The 16,705-nt window shown below is 39.4% G+C and overlaps 1 protein-coding gene across 1 annotated transcript in view; it reads left to right on the top strand.

Annotated features, from left to right (window-relative positions):
• LOC136010615 (ligand-dependent corepressor) overlaps positions 1 to 16,441 on the top strand; it is a 52,829-nt gene extending 36,388 nt beyond the window's left edge. Inside the window, exons 4-7 of the mRNA XM_065672079.1 lie at positions 4,148 to 4,280; positions 8,672 to 8,959; positions 11,932 to 12,025; positions 14,740 to 16,441. Coding sequence (XP_065528151.1) covers positions 4,148 to 4,280; positions 8,672 to 8,959; positions 11,932 to 12,025; positions 14,740 to 15,709 — 1,485 coding nt within the window. The 3' untranslated portion in view covers positions 15,710 to 16,441. The remainder of the gene's footprint in view (positions 1 to 4,147; positions 4,281 to 8,671; positions 8,960 to 11,931; positions 12,026 to 14,739) is intronic.
• The last annotated feature ends 264 nt before the right edge of the window (positions 16,442 to 16,705 follow it).

Below are 16,705 nucleotides of genomic sequence, written 5' to 3'. Positions count from 1 at the left end.
GTCTTCATACCTGGAAGGACCTAAGTTGAGGTGAAACCTCAACTGGGTGTAGCATTTTGAGAGAGATGTAAATGAACTGAATATTATTGATTATTGGTGTCCCTGCCCATGGCAGGGGGTTGGAATTAGATGACCTTAAGGTCCTTTCCAACCCTAACTATTCTATGGTTCTCTGATTACTGAAATGAAAGCAACAAGAATGACTTGGTCTTGAACACAGAAGGAAAGAAGACAGTCTCTGGTGCCATTAGGGCTTTTCTGCAGAAAATAGTAGGTTGCTCTCCTTTGCACTGGCTAAGAGATAAAAAGACTGTACAGTCTTAAGAAAAATGAAGTGTTGGAGGAGACAACCTAGGGATGCTGAAACATTCCTTTCTTACTTGCTGTTCCTGATTTTACCTTGGAGTGATGGTCTAGATCGTATCCCTGTGGGCCATGGGTTGGCCAAGTGGTCTGCTGGAAGCCACCACTCTGTTTCCTCCATAAAGATGGATAAGAATTACTTCACAGCATTTTATCTTACGGGTGATTCCTGCTCCATCTGCGTGCAGCTTGTGGCTTAAACATGAAGCTGCTGTTGCCGTATCTATATAAAACCAGCCTGCATTATACCTTTCTCTTCATGCCAGCAGTTTAGCATTTAGAATTGCAGTCTCAACATTTCCTACAAGGAGGGTCTCAGTGAGGATCCAGCACTAGTGCTGACAAAGCCAGGCTGTCCAGGATTAGGTGGTCTGTCAAGGTCATGCATTGACCTTGCATTTTGAAACCCTGAGCTCTATATTTCTAAGGCTCTTTGACTTAATTATATTGTTATGCTGTGTATCTTAATGTGCAAAAGGCTTTAGACCTTTGGGAGCATATGAAATCCACTCCAAATATCTTTTCCTGAAGGTGTATTCTTCAGTACAGTGATACTGTATGTTCACTGATGGCATTCCAGGGATGCTCTGGGGCATGATTCCCGTCTGAAGAGATGGACAAAGAGAACAGAGTGAATTCTGTGCTATAAATATTATGTAATAGTAAATGGTTGGGGTTTTTTTCCAGGGTGTTTGCAACTAATGACAATGCTATCTAAATATTCGTTTGTTTTTCTTTTTTCTGCTTCCTGCATGTTGGTACTGAAAACTTCAGTGTGATCCAGGACTGTGGAGTGAGAGGATAAGCCTCAAGATAGTGGATCTATATAATGGTTATTGGGAAGAAATGGTGGAAAATGTTTAAAAAAAACCTCCACCAAACAAACCAAAACAACACCCACAAAAAATCAAAATGCCCCAAAATCACCAAAAACCCTCAACAAACAAAACCGAAACAAAGCCCCAGAACCCAACACGAGACCAGCCAGCCAACCACACAGATCCAGAACAAACAAAAGCCACACTTTTGGAAGCTGACTTTGAATAGCAGTCACAATCAAATATTTAGCATGGAAACTTGAAGCTTCTTTTGAGGAGTTGAGCCAGCTGTGATTTCTGGCATAGTTGTGACACAATTGATAAGAAAAATTATGGAAAACTGCAATAAACAGAAATCTTCCCCATATTTTCTCATGTAGTGAGTGCTGTGCTGCAGATACCAGAAAATAGCTGAAGATTATTTTTTTTTCTATGCACAAGGTTAAATGATTGCTATAGAACTGTATTTCTTTGTATTTCGGTGTCTTAGCATGGATGTTAATAAAGCCCATACATGTAAAGAACAGCATGCTCGTTACTTTGAGGCATAAGAGCTAAGTGCTGCCATTGCCTTGGTTATTCTCCTCTTCTTCCAGATGCAGATCAAATGATCCTTCGTTCAGCCATTCACCATTATAAGCTACTTAAAATTTTTTTCCTGACTGCTTTCCTTTTCTTCATTCCTTCTCTAGAAAATGTGTGGATTGGTAGATTAAACTGTACTCTTTATGCATTGCCTTTACGTGAGTAATGTAAAGTACACTTGCTTCTGGTGAGGCATGCTGCCATTCAAATCTGTTTCCACCAAGTTGCTAGGCTAGTACTTACTGTGTGTTGTCTTAGTTGCAGAAAGTACTAGAAGGGTTTGAAATGCATTTGGTTTGCCAAGGGTTATTTTTATTTTAGGCTTCTTCCAGAGCTAAAGTCTGTCAAAGGGCTGAGTATCAGCTCAGGTTGAAGGGTAATGTCTCCTTCAATTCTGAATTCTCTCATTGTGCTTTGAATTAAAGGAGTTTTTTGCAGTGGCTTCTGGGACTTTAGCTAGAGGATGCCAATTAGCTGTAATAGAGCTTATCTAGCTAAATCTCTGAGCATCAGTTTGCAGAGATGCCTTTTAAAGTTAAACTTGAAGCAGTTTGTAAATGCTTAGATATTCTAGTGATCGTTCCAACACTTCTGTATGCCTAGATTAATTCTGTTATTAGCTAATTTGCACAAACATCTGCTTCTTGTACAACCTGATAAGCCAAGCTTACAATTATTCCGATAATGCCTAAAAGATAATGGAGCTTGACTCAGAATGGCTGTCAATAACTGGGACAGATCCTGCAGTAAAATTTGTCAGATACAGAAACACAGTTTCAAAAAGGGGATGCAAATGTGCTCTGTGAATTCTCAACTGAGGCATAAGTCCAACAAAACTATTGGGCTTACTCTCCACAAATAGTTTTGTGAGATCCTGTGCAGATACTTCACACTTTTTTTTAAGTATCCGAAAAGTACAATTGCATTTTGTGTGTTCATAAAGTGCCAGGGAACCACAGGAGCAAGCCTGGAATCCCTCTGGTATAGAAAAAAACCAGTCACTTTGTGAGGTATTTACTTGTGCAGACTCTTACCTTCACAGCAAAGTGTGGTGTTTTACTCGCCTGCCATCTCCGGCATTGCATGTTCCTTATCTTTTTATTAAAAGCACTGCTTTGTCTCTATACCCTGTCTGAGAGAGTATCTCCCTTTATTTGTGATAGAGAACTTTTGGAAGCTGTTGAATTACAAATCTAAGGCGAGAGCCCATGTTGTTAAGGCCAGAGTCCACAGCATTTCGTATTATTACCCTTTGCACGTAGTTCATGTGATTGCAGTGTTTGTTAATTTACTATGAGCTGGTTATGTGACCTTGCTTCATTAAACCTCTTAAGTTGAGACGGCACAAACTGAAGAGTGACTTCTTTGAATTTATTGTGAATTATAAATGAATTGCCAGTTCTTTCCTTCCCTACTAATCCCATGAGGATATGAACCTGAAATCAAGTTTTAGAGGCCAAAATCCAGATGTACTCTAGATATATTATGGTAACTGATACTTCTTAAAGGTTAACAAAACAAAACACTCCCTAAACCCAAAGAGTGGTTATGTATGCATTCCTGCAGTAGGTAAATACAGGTAACTTTATAGCTTAAAATGAAAGTGGAGGGAGAGGGCCCGGAAACAGACTGTTCTAAGCAGGAGCAAGGCATTGAACAGAGAAATGAGAAAAGGGGAGTGTGTTGGGGCGGGGGGAGGGTTCTTATTTAGAGATCTTATTTTTATAACCGTTGGCTTCTAGTTTCTTGAGTTCCATTTAAAGTGAGTAATTTATGCTGGCATCTCACACAGTTTAATTATCCTCGTTAAAACACTTGTTTTGAAATATTGAGATAACTCAGTTGCTTCCAGTTGTAAGAAAGAGAATGAATTTTATTTCACTGCAGGTGGTGTGTGCAGCTAACTTAAGTTTATTTCGCTTAAAAGTAGCTACTGCTGAGCCTTTTCACAAAGGATCTGTTTGTTGCTGAAGTTTGGTCGTTTGTTTATTGCTCAGCTCACATGAATGCTGCGTAGATTGAGGAGAACTTTCTGTGTTTTGCCTTCAATGGTTATTTCTTGGAACTAAAAGTAGTAGCTAAAGAACAAGTGCTAGATAAGAGATTCGCAGCCAAGTGTTGTAAAATATCTACATGTTCTTTATAGTAGCCTCTTATTTCCCATAATGTTATCAAATCTTACCGGCTTCTGCTGCATTTACAACAAGAAAACAGGACAAAGTACAATGTTCTGAAGCAGTCAAAAATTAAGTTGTGATTTCATTAGATTCAGCTCTGTCTAGTACATAACAAAGTTTTGAATTTAAATTTTTTTTAATGCCTAAGGAACTTTATTTATTTTGGAGTCGGGAAGATCTTACAAATATTAAATATCTTTGCAGGAACACTTAGTCAGTCTGGATGAGCCAGCCTCGGAAGCTGGACAAGAAGCTCTGCTTAGACAAGAGCAAGCAAAAATCATTCGTTTTGAAAGGCAAGCGGAAGAGTTCCTCAATGCAGTCTTTTACAGAAAAGGTTGGTTTTACTTGGGGGGGGAAATGTTATCTCTTGCTGGTCTCTTTGCATGCAATGCAGGTATCAAAGATCTGACATTCAAGCTGTCATTGTATGTTCAGTATTTTTCAGTTGTTGTCTTAATATATATTTATCAAGAGTAACCATTGACTCTCAAATAATGTAGCAATACAACAGTGTGGGCTTGAGAGAGACGAGAAGTGTATAACATACTTAGCCCTAAACCCAATCTCATCCTGAGAGCACTGGTGTGTGTTTTGTACTTTCAGAGGAATGACTCAGTTCTTATCCAGTATAACTGCTCCCCTGAAACCAATGTTTGGGTGAGTGGGCTGTTTGGAAGAAGGGGCAAGTGATGGTGGTAGTGGGTGGGCAATTTTAAACAAAAAATTGCTTTTTAGAATCTTACTTTAATGGGATGTGTACTAATGCAGTTTTTCTTGAAGCTCAGCAGTCTTCTCACTATGGTCTGTAGTGATTACCCACCCCCAGAAATCAACAGTACAAAATAATGTTGGAATAGTGCTAAGGTGGATATGTGGCGAATTCGAAATGTGATCAGCAAAAGAATTGGAAAATTGATGCTGTAGAATTTTCTGAGACCAGTAACAGTAGCTCAATGCTAGACAATCCTGTAAATCTCCTCTGGAGAGTTATGTCAGTTAAACTGTGCTCTTAGGAAGGCACAAAACTCATTTCAGTGTTTTCTACCAATCTGAGAAATGGGAATCCAGAGGTTGCTTCCAAATGCATCCTGAATGAAAATACATCATACTTATCAGTCTAACCCACGTGTGAGAAAATCTGCCAAATCAGTAATTCCAACCTGTCTTCTGGGGGACAATGGAAGGCTTCAGTTTAACAGATTAGAAATTGCTGTAGCCAGTCCTCAGCCCTTCCTCCCAGGGACCAAAATATTTAAAGGTGTTTTAAGTAGATAACAGTATCTTAGCCTTTCTTTTAGGACTCAAATGAAGAAACACAAACTATACATTATGATGCATTATGTAAAGTATAGAAGCATGTAGGATGGTAGGAAGGATAATTATTGCATTACTACTGATAGTTCAGATAATGCTTTTATTGCAAGTCTTCCTTCTCAGAGTGTGGGTTTTGTTGTTTGGCTCTTTTTTTTCTTTTCTTCTAAGGTTGATGTTTCCTTTTACTTTTAAATTTATCCCATCTCTCTTTTTAAATCCAGAAGGGATTTAAGTAAACAAAAATCTAGAGGAAAATATACTTTTTTCCATTTTACTTTTCTCACGAGAAAAAATAATGCACTTCCGCCACCTCCAAATGGTTTATTAAAGATGTGATCCATTTAACATTGAGCTTAAATTTTTCTCTATGACCTGCCTGTGTGTCTTATTAGAAATGCATACTTTCCTGAATGTTGGAAGACCATTGGCAGATACTGCAGTGTGCTAATGAGGGGTTTAATGCTCTGTCCTTGGTCAGATGCACACAATGAGCATAATGAAATGGCTTCAGATGTCTAAGAATCTTTATGGATTTTTTTTAATATACTCTTGCTTTCCTTCCTCTGGCATATCTGTGCTTGGTGCAAGAGTAGTAAGGGAGGGGAAGCAGCCTGGCAGGAAGTAATTTTTGAATCCTTAATATGCATCATTGTCAAGCTTAGCTGTATTTAGATTGCCTGAAAGGTTATTCTAACTCATGCCAGTGCCACAAGATCCCCAGGCACTGTCATACCAAAGAGGACGCAAAGAATGGCAGAACTCTGACACTCCTGTGATGCTCAGAGATGCTGGGCTCTCCTGGCATCATGCCAGATGTTTGTTCTTTCCTTTTTTGTTTGTTCTTTCCATCCTTACTGTCAGTAACATTTGAGACTGGTGTTTTGTAGCCCAGGCAGATCAGAGAAGATGCAGATGCTCTGTGAACAGATGCCTGTTGCACATCAAGGACATGCACTCTTGTGCCTATATATATAGGCAATTAGCAAGATCAGCAAACTTTCTGAGCAGGTCCATTAATCTTACGTACTTCCTCTCTGCTTTGTGCCCACTCTGTGATGCATCTTTTGAGTATTCATACTTCCCCGTTGTCTGTACATACCTAGTTGTCTGTTACCTTTACCTTGTGGCAGGATAGGACCTTCTTTTGATGGTTTAATGAAGATTTCAGTGTAGATAAAATACAACAGCTATCAAGATTTTGGTAGCTCACAGGTACTGCTTTAGATTATTTATAGCTGATAAATATTTGCTGTATTGTTCTTCCCTGAGAGTTTCTATGGTTTAGTTAATTTTAGTTAATTAAAATAAAAAACAAACAACAAAATAATGAGACACATGGAGTCAAAATAAACATCTGCTGATTTCAAGTGATGCTGCAGAGGCACCAGCGAATGTTTTCCACTTGCTTTTGAACAGCTTTAATCCTTAGTGTTCAGGCTTTATATTAAGCAAGGAGCCTTTAATGTGCTAGGTAACTGTTCTTCTGCTTAAAAATTGAGTCCTGTGTTCTGAATTAGTGAGTTTATCTTGAGCAGCACTGGAAAGCTCTCAGTAGTGATCCTGTGCTTATTCTTTGAAGTTGCAGATTAAGATGCATGGCTGTAGGCATATGCAATATTTTCTTCCTGAATTTGGAAATACGTTTAACTGTAGGCATTACTGTACTGTATATGTGGATATGGGTGCACGGTGAAGGCATGATTCTTCTTCAGAAAATGCAGGTGCCTCAGAGCTCTGTATTCCTGCCAGCCCCACTTGTACATACTACAAGCACATGTTGAATAGTTGGTATCAGTGTGATCATGCCACCAGTTTGTGCCCTTGTGGGCTTTCTTAGGGCGTTTCATATGTCCTTCAGCAAGTTATAGTAGAGAGGCTAGAAAATGGAAGAAATGTCACCATAACAAAAAAAAGCCTTCATGCTTCTCCAGGGTTCCTGTGGGCTGCTTAGTAAGAAAATGAGAATATGATTGCACCTAAATTCAAGTTTGGCTCATCTCTTGGGAGCTGCTTAAACTCTAGTGTCTCATCCTTAGCAACAATAAAACACCCTGTAGATTTTACAAGAAAATGATTATGAATTTACATGAACATCTTGAAAGTTTACAGCTATTATACCCTTATAAGAATATACATGGTGATTATGAAAGGTCTTAGTTTTAGAAAGCTGTGCTTAACAGGAAGGAATTTGGGCTTGATAAGTATTTAAAGCTCAGCACGGTTTTTCATCAAGAAACACAGAGGCTGCTGCTTGCTGCTTCTCTCTGGTTTGTGGACAACTCCATGTTCAAGCTCAATGTCAGTCATCCTTTATAGATACACTAAAGCTGGATTGTTGGGATGATGCATTTTTGTCAGAAATGGCAGCAAAAGTCTAATCTAAGACTAAATATCCCACAGAAGATTTTGCTCGTGCTTCTAATAGTTCAATCTCAATAAATTGCCTTTGAACATGGACAATTTTTTTTTAAAGAGGAAGTAAACACTTCTCTGTTGTTCCATTTTGAGAGCTGCTTTTAGGGATTTGCTTGGTCTTCTACTGCACAATTTTCCCTGAATGTTTCTTCAGAAATAGAAAATCAGACCTTTTGAGCCATTGCTGGAGTTGTGTGGTTGTGGTTTTTGTTTTTGTTTTGGTGGTGGTGATTTTGAGGGGTTGTTTGTGTTGTTTTTTTTTTCCCCACATCCCCAAACATTTTTGTATTTATACAGTATTTCATACAAATAAATTGGAATGTCTGCCTGTTCCATTTCACATTTCTAATAGATTTAGCAGCTCTCCTAGAAACAGTTATTTTTCGTTTTACACATCGTGGGATTTTTGTGTATGTGAAAGCTCTTTGAGTAATCCCTGATGTTGCATTGATGATAATGACTGAAATGTCAAAAGGAATAGATAGAATGGGATGGAAACACTTGAACATTTGATCTTATGCGAGTTATTTTGAAGAATCAGAACTACAGGGCTTGATTTCTTGGTAGACCTGTAGGGCACTGCTGCAACTTTATTCTCCTTTCTCCCCTTCTGTAGCTGCAGGTAAGTTACTCAATTCTTCCTCTGAATAACCTGTTAAATTTTTTTGTTGAATGAGCTTCGTTACTTGGTACTTCAGAAGTCTAACTCTCCATTTCCATTTCCACACCTCTTAAAGGTCTGGTCAAATATATCTATGGTTGAAAACAAAAGATAAGGTTGCATATTTCTTAATTTGGAAAGGCTATACCAGAATTGTCAATAGTTTTTGTTCCGGTATTCTAAGACTAGAGTACATTTTCTACAAAAACTATTTCATCTGTGGCTTTCATTTTTTTCCCTCCCATTAGATTATTTTTTTTTTAATAAGCAATGATTTAATATAAAAGCTGTTTTACTTAAAGTGCTTCCTTAAAAAACATCTCTAATATTTACAGACAGTCCTAGGGTCTCTGACCCCAATATTCCCCTAGTGGCCCGTGAGATCATGCAGCGAATGATCCGACAGTTTGCTGCTGAATATACCTCAAAAACTAGCTCTACTCAGGACTCCAGCCAGCCCAATAGCACAAAGAACCAAAGCCTGCTGAAAGCATCTCTGGTCGCCTCCTCTCCCACGGCTGCAACTGCTCAGAACCCTGTGCTCAGCAAACTTCTCATGGCTGACCAAGACTCACCTCTGGACCTTACTGTCAGAAAGTCTCAGTCAGAACCTAGTGAACAAGGTAGGACTCTTACCAGTGTCTTGCATCCTACAGCAATCCATTAACGGCATTCTTATTGCAAAACCAGGCAATTGAAAGGTTGCACTTTTACATAAGCTGTAAAGGGGAAAAGCAGTAGATGTTTTTACAATAAAATAGCAACTAGCTGGATGTGGCTGGGAGAGAAGAGACTTTTTGGAAGCATGTGGGCCCATAGACATGAATGATATTTCTGAAGAAGGGCAAAGGGAATGGATGTGCTCCATGCTCTGGAGACAAGTGGGCTGTTCCTACTGGGAGCTGCAAGAAACAGTCTGCCAAAATAGACTGTGTGCTTGCAGATAAGGCAAGTTCACATGGTCATGAAAACCATAATGTTGACTCTTCTCTGAGATCAGTACACAGTCTGATTGAAAGACTGATTTATTTTCTTTCTGGCCATAGTGTGAAAACAGTATCTTTTTAGAAGTCTGTGAGAAATGGCTTTGTGAAGGCTGTAAAAGTGATACCCATGAACTGTACAAAACTTCCAGGTTTATGCATTTGGAAGAAATGTCTCTTCTGCCTTAAAAATAGACTTGTTCTGGAGAGCACAGATTGAATAACTTGTAACAGCATTGCAGAGCTTGTTTTAATTTGAAAACCTTGCTTGCCATTAAAAATGTTTTTTAACGAGTGAGTTCTGTGAGTGATTTACAGTATGTGAATGTTGGTTTGGTTTTTTTTTTTTCCCTGAAACTGTTGACTAGAGGTTATCGCAAGTGTCCTACTGAGAGGATTAAAATTAGCCCCTTTACCCTTCTTTAGAAATATATTAATGTCTGAAATCATTCTGTCAAAACCACAGTAGGCTGTCCATCCTCCAGTGGGAAAGGTAGAGCCTTTAAAAAGCTAGTACAGAATTGTATGTGGATGTTTCTTTATTCTTTGAGCTTAGGTTTATGAAGCCCTTTGTACAGAGGTTAATTTGGTGTGTCCAACAGCATGCAGTTTGGGCGTCTGGACACTTACTGCACCTACAGCACTTGCTGAAAGTTGTCACCACACTTCAGTTACGAAACTGCAGTGGAAGGGTATATGGTGTCAGTGGAAGGTTATATGGTGCCTGTCTTGAAGTGAGGACCTGTACCTTTAGCTGATAGGAATATGTTTCTAGCTATTTTTTGGTTTTGTTTCTAGCTAATTATAAATGTATTTCACACCTGTTGCATATATGCTTATAAATGTGAAACTGTTCTTATTGTGAAACTTTTTGCTGAACCAAAGAATCGGTTTCGTTTCTGTTTCTTTTTATTTCTGGTTGGTTTTTTTTTGTAATTAGAGGATTGTAGGTGAAGAAGGAAACATGAACTGTTCTTTGGCTACCATGTGACAAAAAAGCTCTAAGATAATTTGTAATGTTCATGGAATCATAGAATGGTTTGGGTTGGAAGGGACCTTAAAGATTCAACCCTAACCCTTCATAACACCTGTTACAGCGTTAGAACATACACATATTAACTTATACAGCAATCTGTCTTTTTTTTTTATTATTTTTTTTTTTTTTTTACAATTTACATTTCATGTACTTGGGAAGAAATTTTGCCAAACTTGTTAATGAGAGATTTAAGAGGCTGTCAGGAAAGACTGCTGATGGTGCTTATTGTTACATATCTGTTCCAGTAGGTAAGCTAGTTGTAAACTCTGTGGAGTACAAGGAAGGCTCTACTTGCCCTCAGAGACTTCCAGGTCGTTATGACCCTTCTGACAAAGGAAGTGTGGATGCAAGTGCCCCTGGCAGCAGCCCATGCTGTTTAGTGTAGCCCCTTGAAAAGGAGGTGCTACTTGATCCAGTCTGTGTTTCTTGTGGCTGCGTAAGTGTTGTTCAAAAGGAAGATTGAATTCCCTGCTTAAGTTTGGGTTACGGTGTGTTCCCAAATGCAGTGGGTGGAACAGCTTTCCACAAGTTAATTCTAGTTCACTGTTTATCATGGGTTTTTTTTTCCTCCATATGTCAAATGAGAACTTTAAGCAATTTAAAAGCCATCTTACATTGTTCTTGTGCTGGGTTGTATTTACTTGATTAGATAGAGTGAGGAGCTCAAAAATGTCTCTAGTTTACCTTACGAACAGGTTACATTTATCTTTGTCTCATACACTCCTTGTTTCAAAGTTTCCAGGAATTTCAAATGGCTGTGCTGCTTCTATAACAATGTTGCCCTTTTAAAATGACCAAAATTTCAGGTCATTTCAGTGCAGTGGGAGCAAGGCTTTGCTAGCAAAAAGCACTCTCTTTTCTGTTGCCTAGAAATACAGAGTTTACGTAAGGGCTTGCAGAAGAGTATGGGTGAGTGTGAGGATGTGCCATTAGTGAGAATGGAAGAAGCAGTCTAGCAGGAAAAACAATTTGGTATATGGAAGAAAAGAGGGAGTAAAATGACACAATAGAGAAGGGAAAGGCAACAGCTTTGCCAGTAGGAACCCATTGGAGATATGGAAAAAGGATGGTGATAGCTGCCAGGTGAGGGGGAGTCTCACATTTAAGCGTGTGTTTATTTGAAAATGAGTTTCCAGTATGAAATTCCCAGTGAATTTTCCTACAGAGATTTGGATTTAAAAAAAATCAAATACTGTCTTAAATTGCCCTGTAAGGAGAGGGAATATATCAGGAATTTGGAGATTGCCTCATTCTGGGACCGCTGAGGAGGGTTAGTTGTGTGACAGGCTGTAGTGTGTCCTGAACTGTCATTTGTAGGTCACCTTTCATTCCCTGGCTCTGATAATAGGTGCACTTTTAATTTTGTCAGTTTACGTTATGACTTCTGAGAGCTATGTTGAAGTCACACGTAAGCCAAATAGCAAACAAATCAAAGCCTTAGTTTGTTTAAAAATAAAATGAAATAGAAAATGCTGTGCGCTAAATAAGACTTTAGCCCAAAAGACTTGGTGTGTCAAGAAACAGCATGGCTGATCCTGCTTCTTCAAACACTGAAGTCATTCTTTTGTCTCTATAGACGGTGTGCTTGATTTATCCACTAAGAAGAGTCCTTGTGCCGGCAGCACCTCTCTGAGTCATTCTCCAGGGTGCTCCAGTACTCCGGGAAATGGGTAAGAGACAGCAACTTACTATGACCTTTTAAAACTGTTTTATACTAAAAATGTGTGCTTACCTCCCGTTAATTTTAACTTACTTTTGGTGTTAACCCTTTGGAGTAATGTATTTTTCAATTTGAACCTTTTGGCAAATACCTTCACCCCTCCTGCCAAATAAGTTGTTGCAGTTAAGAACTCTAATATCTGTTATTTTGGCCAATTTAGTACTTAGCCAAATATCTGTCCATTACTTGCTGCTTGGGTTTAGTGGTAAGTGACGTCTATGGAGATGAGAGTTCGGCTAAATGTACGAAGAGCCTTGGAGACTTTGCAATACAATTTAGATTTTGTTCCACTAAGAGGAAAGTCAGCTAACGGGAAAGTTTGTATTAGGGTAGCAATGCTTTGAGTGATGAACCAAGTTGAATGAAAAGGTTTGAATCACTGCATGCTTTTTGTTAATAATTCCTACCATAAATCATAACCTAAAGCGGCTGGGGGAGGGAGTCTGGTAGCTCAGAAAACTTTAAACATGGCTTTTTGGATTTGTGATTGTACCATAGCACTGAACAAGTTTAAAACAATGATTATAAGATGTGTGGTGTAGTACTCCTGCCTTCATTAGTTCAAGGTGTGAAAGAATGGTGTATAAAGTTTCTTTTAGCTTTTATATTTCTCTTGGTCACTTTTGCATACATTTAGAAACCCTTTAGGATTGAGTCAATTGCACTGGAGAGACTGACTGGGAGTAAGAGGGATTTTGGGTGTTGATGGGAGAATTTTATCTTGAAGCTGCTGTGAACAAGTCACATTTTTAGTGAAGTACAGAAACAGTGTATGGTTTAAGCTGCTATTTAACTGCTGGATTTAGCCGTTGAAAAGCTTGAAATTTTAAACTAACACACACACACACCCCGATCTAACTTTAGAATTTCTTCTTGGAAAAATATTACTTTCAGACTTGAGACATTTAATAGTTTTATTAGTAAAATACTTCAATCCTTGTTGAAAAGTTAGTCTTAATACTTTTTCACTATTCTTTAGCATAAACCTTCCCCACCAACTCTTCTCTTTCAATGCTGGACAACTTATTTCCAGCTCTATTTGCCTAGGAAGGCAGCAGAAGCAATCACAGCTCTGTGTTGTTTGTTCCCTTGTTGGTGTGTCAAGTGAGAGCCGAAGTCCAACACACAGGGGTGCAAGGCCAGCACCTAGTACTGCCCTGAGCAGTCCTGTGGGTCCTGAGAGGATGCGACATACTGGCATGTGTGGTTACTTGTACACGAGGCTGACTGCAGTCTATTTAGTGTCAGTGAAATCAGGTATGAACCTCTGTCCTAGGGACCTGGCAAAATGACTTTTATTTAGGTGCAGAACCACTGGTGTGCATTCAGATGCTGATACATGCTGTGGAAGGAGCAGAGGATGCACGTTGTTTGAGAGAGTTCTCTGGAATAGTAAACTTTCATTCACTTCTGGATTTTGTTCTGAATCCATGTTGACTCTTGTTGCCCACTTCAACTATGACCTGCTGCGTGCTGGAGAGAAGCTAGCAGCATACATACCAAGCACAGTGTATGTTACACGCCAGGTCCTTTTCAGCGGATGTCTTTTCTCCTAAGACTTTCCTTTTTAACATCACATTAGGATTAAAATAATGTAGCTTTTCAATAGTGTGTATCCTATCCTTAAATAATGCTGACTTAGCTAGAGGGCTTTACAGCACTGTAGTGTCCCAGAGCATGAAAATAGAATCGCTTGCTAGTCTCTTTGTTGATCTGTATGTTGAATACGGAGAAGTTTGGAGGTGGATTTTGAAATTAGTGTGACTTAGTTTCTAGAGAGGGGTAAGCTAGCAAAAAAATCAAATACATATGTCTGCAGTAGTAGTACTTTGTGTCGTACAACATTTGTGACAAAAGGAAAATGCTAAAAATACGCACTGCTTTTTTTGCTGTTAACCCTTGATATGGATGACAGCTGGGACTTGGATTTCTTTTCCTAGCCGTGCTATATATCAAATGAGAATCAGGGACATGTATATGTGCAATTAGTTATGAGAGCAATTTGGTAAGTCTAGTGTAATGCAGTGTTTTTCTTTGTGATCTGCAGTATCCAAGCTTTCTTATTCGGTGCTTAATGAAAGTCAAACAAATACCTTTGAGGCCTGCTAAGCATTTTTTTTTCTTCACCCTGAGCAGTAATTCTTCAATACAATATAAGCGAACATCATCCAATGTTTCCACCTATGTGTAGATACTGCGGGTGGCAGTCATATTTGCATGTCGAATATGTTGCACTTTGGCTTACTCTTTTATTACTGTACTTGTTTAGTGGTAACGTCACACCAGTAACACAGTTGTGTGTAGCTCTATGGCGATTGATTACTACTTTGTAATTAAGGTGCTATTTGCAGACGCTTGCGCGAAGTCTTTTCTACTCCGAGAATTTGTGAACCCAACCAGAGACCAGCCAACAGGTTTCATTTTTCTTTGCCCAAAAAGCTTCTCTTTTTTTGTGAACAAGTTTTAAAACTGACTGATGCTGAGACTTAAAAAAAAAATAAATTAAAATAAAATCAAAAAATAAATACAAATTTAGAGAAAAAATAAATAACACAAAAAGTGATGTTACCCAAGCAAGGCCTTCTAATAAAGGAGTGGCCCCCTCACCCATCCCTCCCTACCTGTGCAAGTCCTGCTCACATCAGTTTCCTTCCATCCAATTAGGCGACCTGGGAGACCCAGCCAGCACCATCCGGAGGGACTACAGAGTGGTGATGGGGTACCTCCAAGAAGCTTGCAGGATGGAACCAGGGAAGGTTATGGCCACTCCACATCTCTTAAAGTACCGCTGGCTCGATCACTCCAGATTAGTGAAGAACTGCTGAGCAGAAACCAGTTTTCTACGGCTGCCAGCCATGGGCCATCTGGACTACAGAATCATGGACAGCACTTAATATTATCCAGGGAGGCTTCTTGGGCAAAACCACACTACGAATTCAATTTCAGCCGCATGAAATTCAGGGGAAATGGTGCACTCAGCAACATCAGTGACCTTCCTTTTCTTACAGAAAACTCTGCCTTTCAAAAAATGGCACTTCAAACTAAACAGGATGGGAAAAAGGACATGAGCCATTCGTCTCCTGTGGACTTAAAGATACCACAAGTTCGAGGCATGGACCTTTCATGGGAGTCCCGCTCTGGTGACCAGTACAGCTATAGCTCTTTGGTAATGGGTTCACAAACGGAGAGCGCGCTTAGCAAAAAGTTAAGGGCTATCCTTCCAAAACAAAACAGGAGAAGTTTGCTGGATGCTGGACCAGATTCCTGGGGCTCAGATGCTGAGCAGTCTACCTCTGGACAGCCATATCCCACCTCAGATCAAGAGGGAGATCCTGGCTCTAAGCAACCTAGGAAGAAAAGAGGGAGATACAGACAGTACAACAGCGAGATACTGGAGGAAGCAATCTCTGTGGTTATGAGCGGGAAAATGAGTGTTTCCAAAGCTCAGAGTATTTATGGGATCCCCCACAGTACACTGGAGTACAAAGTTAAAGAGAGGCTGGGCACTTTGAAAAACCCTCCAAAGAAAAAAATGAAATTAATGAGGTCGGAGGGGCAGGATGTTTCAGTAAAGATTGAATTAGATCCCCAGGGAGAAGCAGCACAAAGTGCAAATGAATTGAAAGATGAGTAGGGATGTTGTAGAGTGCCAATTACTTTGCAAACTGGGTGAGCACTACTGCATAGTTCAACCACCACTGAGCGCACCTGATTCTCCTATTTGCTGCAAAGCTCTTTCCTTTGCAGTTTAGCATAGACTTGTGTGGACACAGGTGAAAGGTGTGCTCTGAATGTCACATTTGTAAATTTTTCTAGCCCGGTATGGTGCAGTTTCCCTCCTTCACCTGCCCACTACCCTCTTTTATTTTCTTTTTTTCTTTTTTTTTTCCTTTTTCTTTTGCTTTTTGCATGTTTCTCTGTAATAGAGACTTGAGTTACCTCACAAAGAATGCAGATCTGTGGAAGTGGACGTCTTGCCTGTAGAGCCTGCCTGAACTTCCGGTGTTGGAGTTTTCATGTCTGCCTTCATAGAAAAAAGTCCACTTTGTTAAACTGATACTTCCCTAAAACCAGGCATTTTTCAAATGAGAATCAGACTGTCATTCTTCAAAATGTTTCAGAGATCTTTTTCTCCCTCCTTTTCTTTGATCCAGTTGATTGAAAGATTTAAGCTAAATCAGGTTATTTAGGAATGGTACCTCACTTGAACTCAGAGATTTGCTTATTAGGAGGATAATCAATTGGGTCTAATTAGGCTCTCCACTATTTTCTTTATAAATTGAACATACTTGCCATTCACTGTCTGCTTAGTGCTCACCCGGGGAGGGGTGGGGGGGTGGGGAGGGAAGGGAAAACTTACATACACTACCTTCAGAATATGTCAGTTAATTATTTGTAACACTACCTTTGCTGTAATTTTGTTTGGTATTTTTGAAGGGTGATATTTAGACTCACCTGCTTGAGGATGTAGCCTTATCTCACGGAAGACAAGCTTCTCACAGTCAGGAGCAGTCAGGGTACACTAAATGATGTATTAGGGTATGCCTCATTATAACAGAACTATGGTTCTTTGTGACCTTTATGCTTTTTACAGACTTGATTCTGAGTTTACTATACTATGTGGTTCCAA

The sequence above is a fragment of the Lathamus discolor genome, chromosome 3, assembly GCF_037157495.1.
Source record: "Lathamus discolor isolate bLatDis1 chromosome 3, bLatDis1.hap1, whole genome shotgun sequence".
Taxonomy (NCBI): Eukaryota; Metazoa; Chordata; class Aves; order Psittaciformes; family Psittacidae; genus Lathamus; species Lathamus discolor.
The sequence above is the reverse complement of the archived record's forward strand: the minus strand, read 5'-3'. Positions and strand labels throughout refer to the sequence as shown.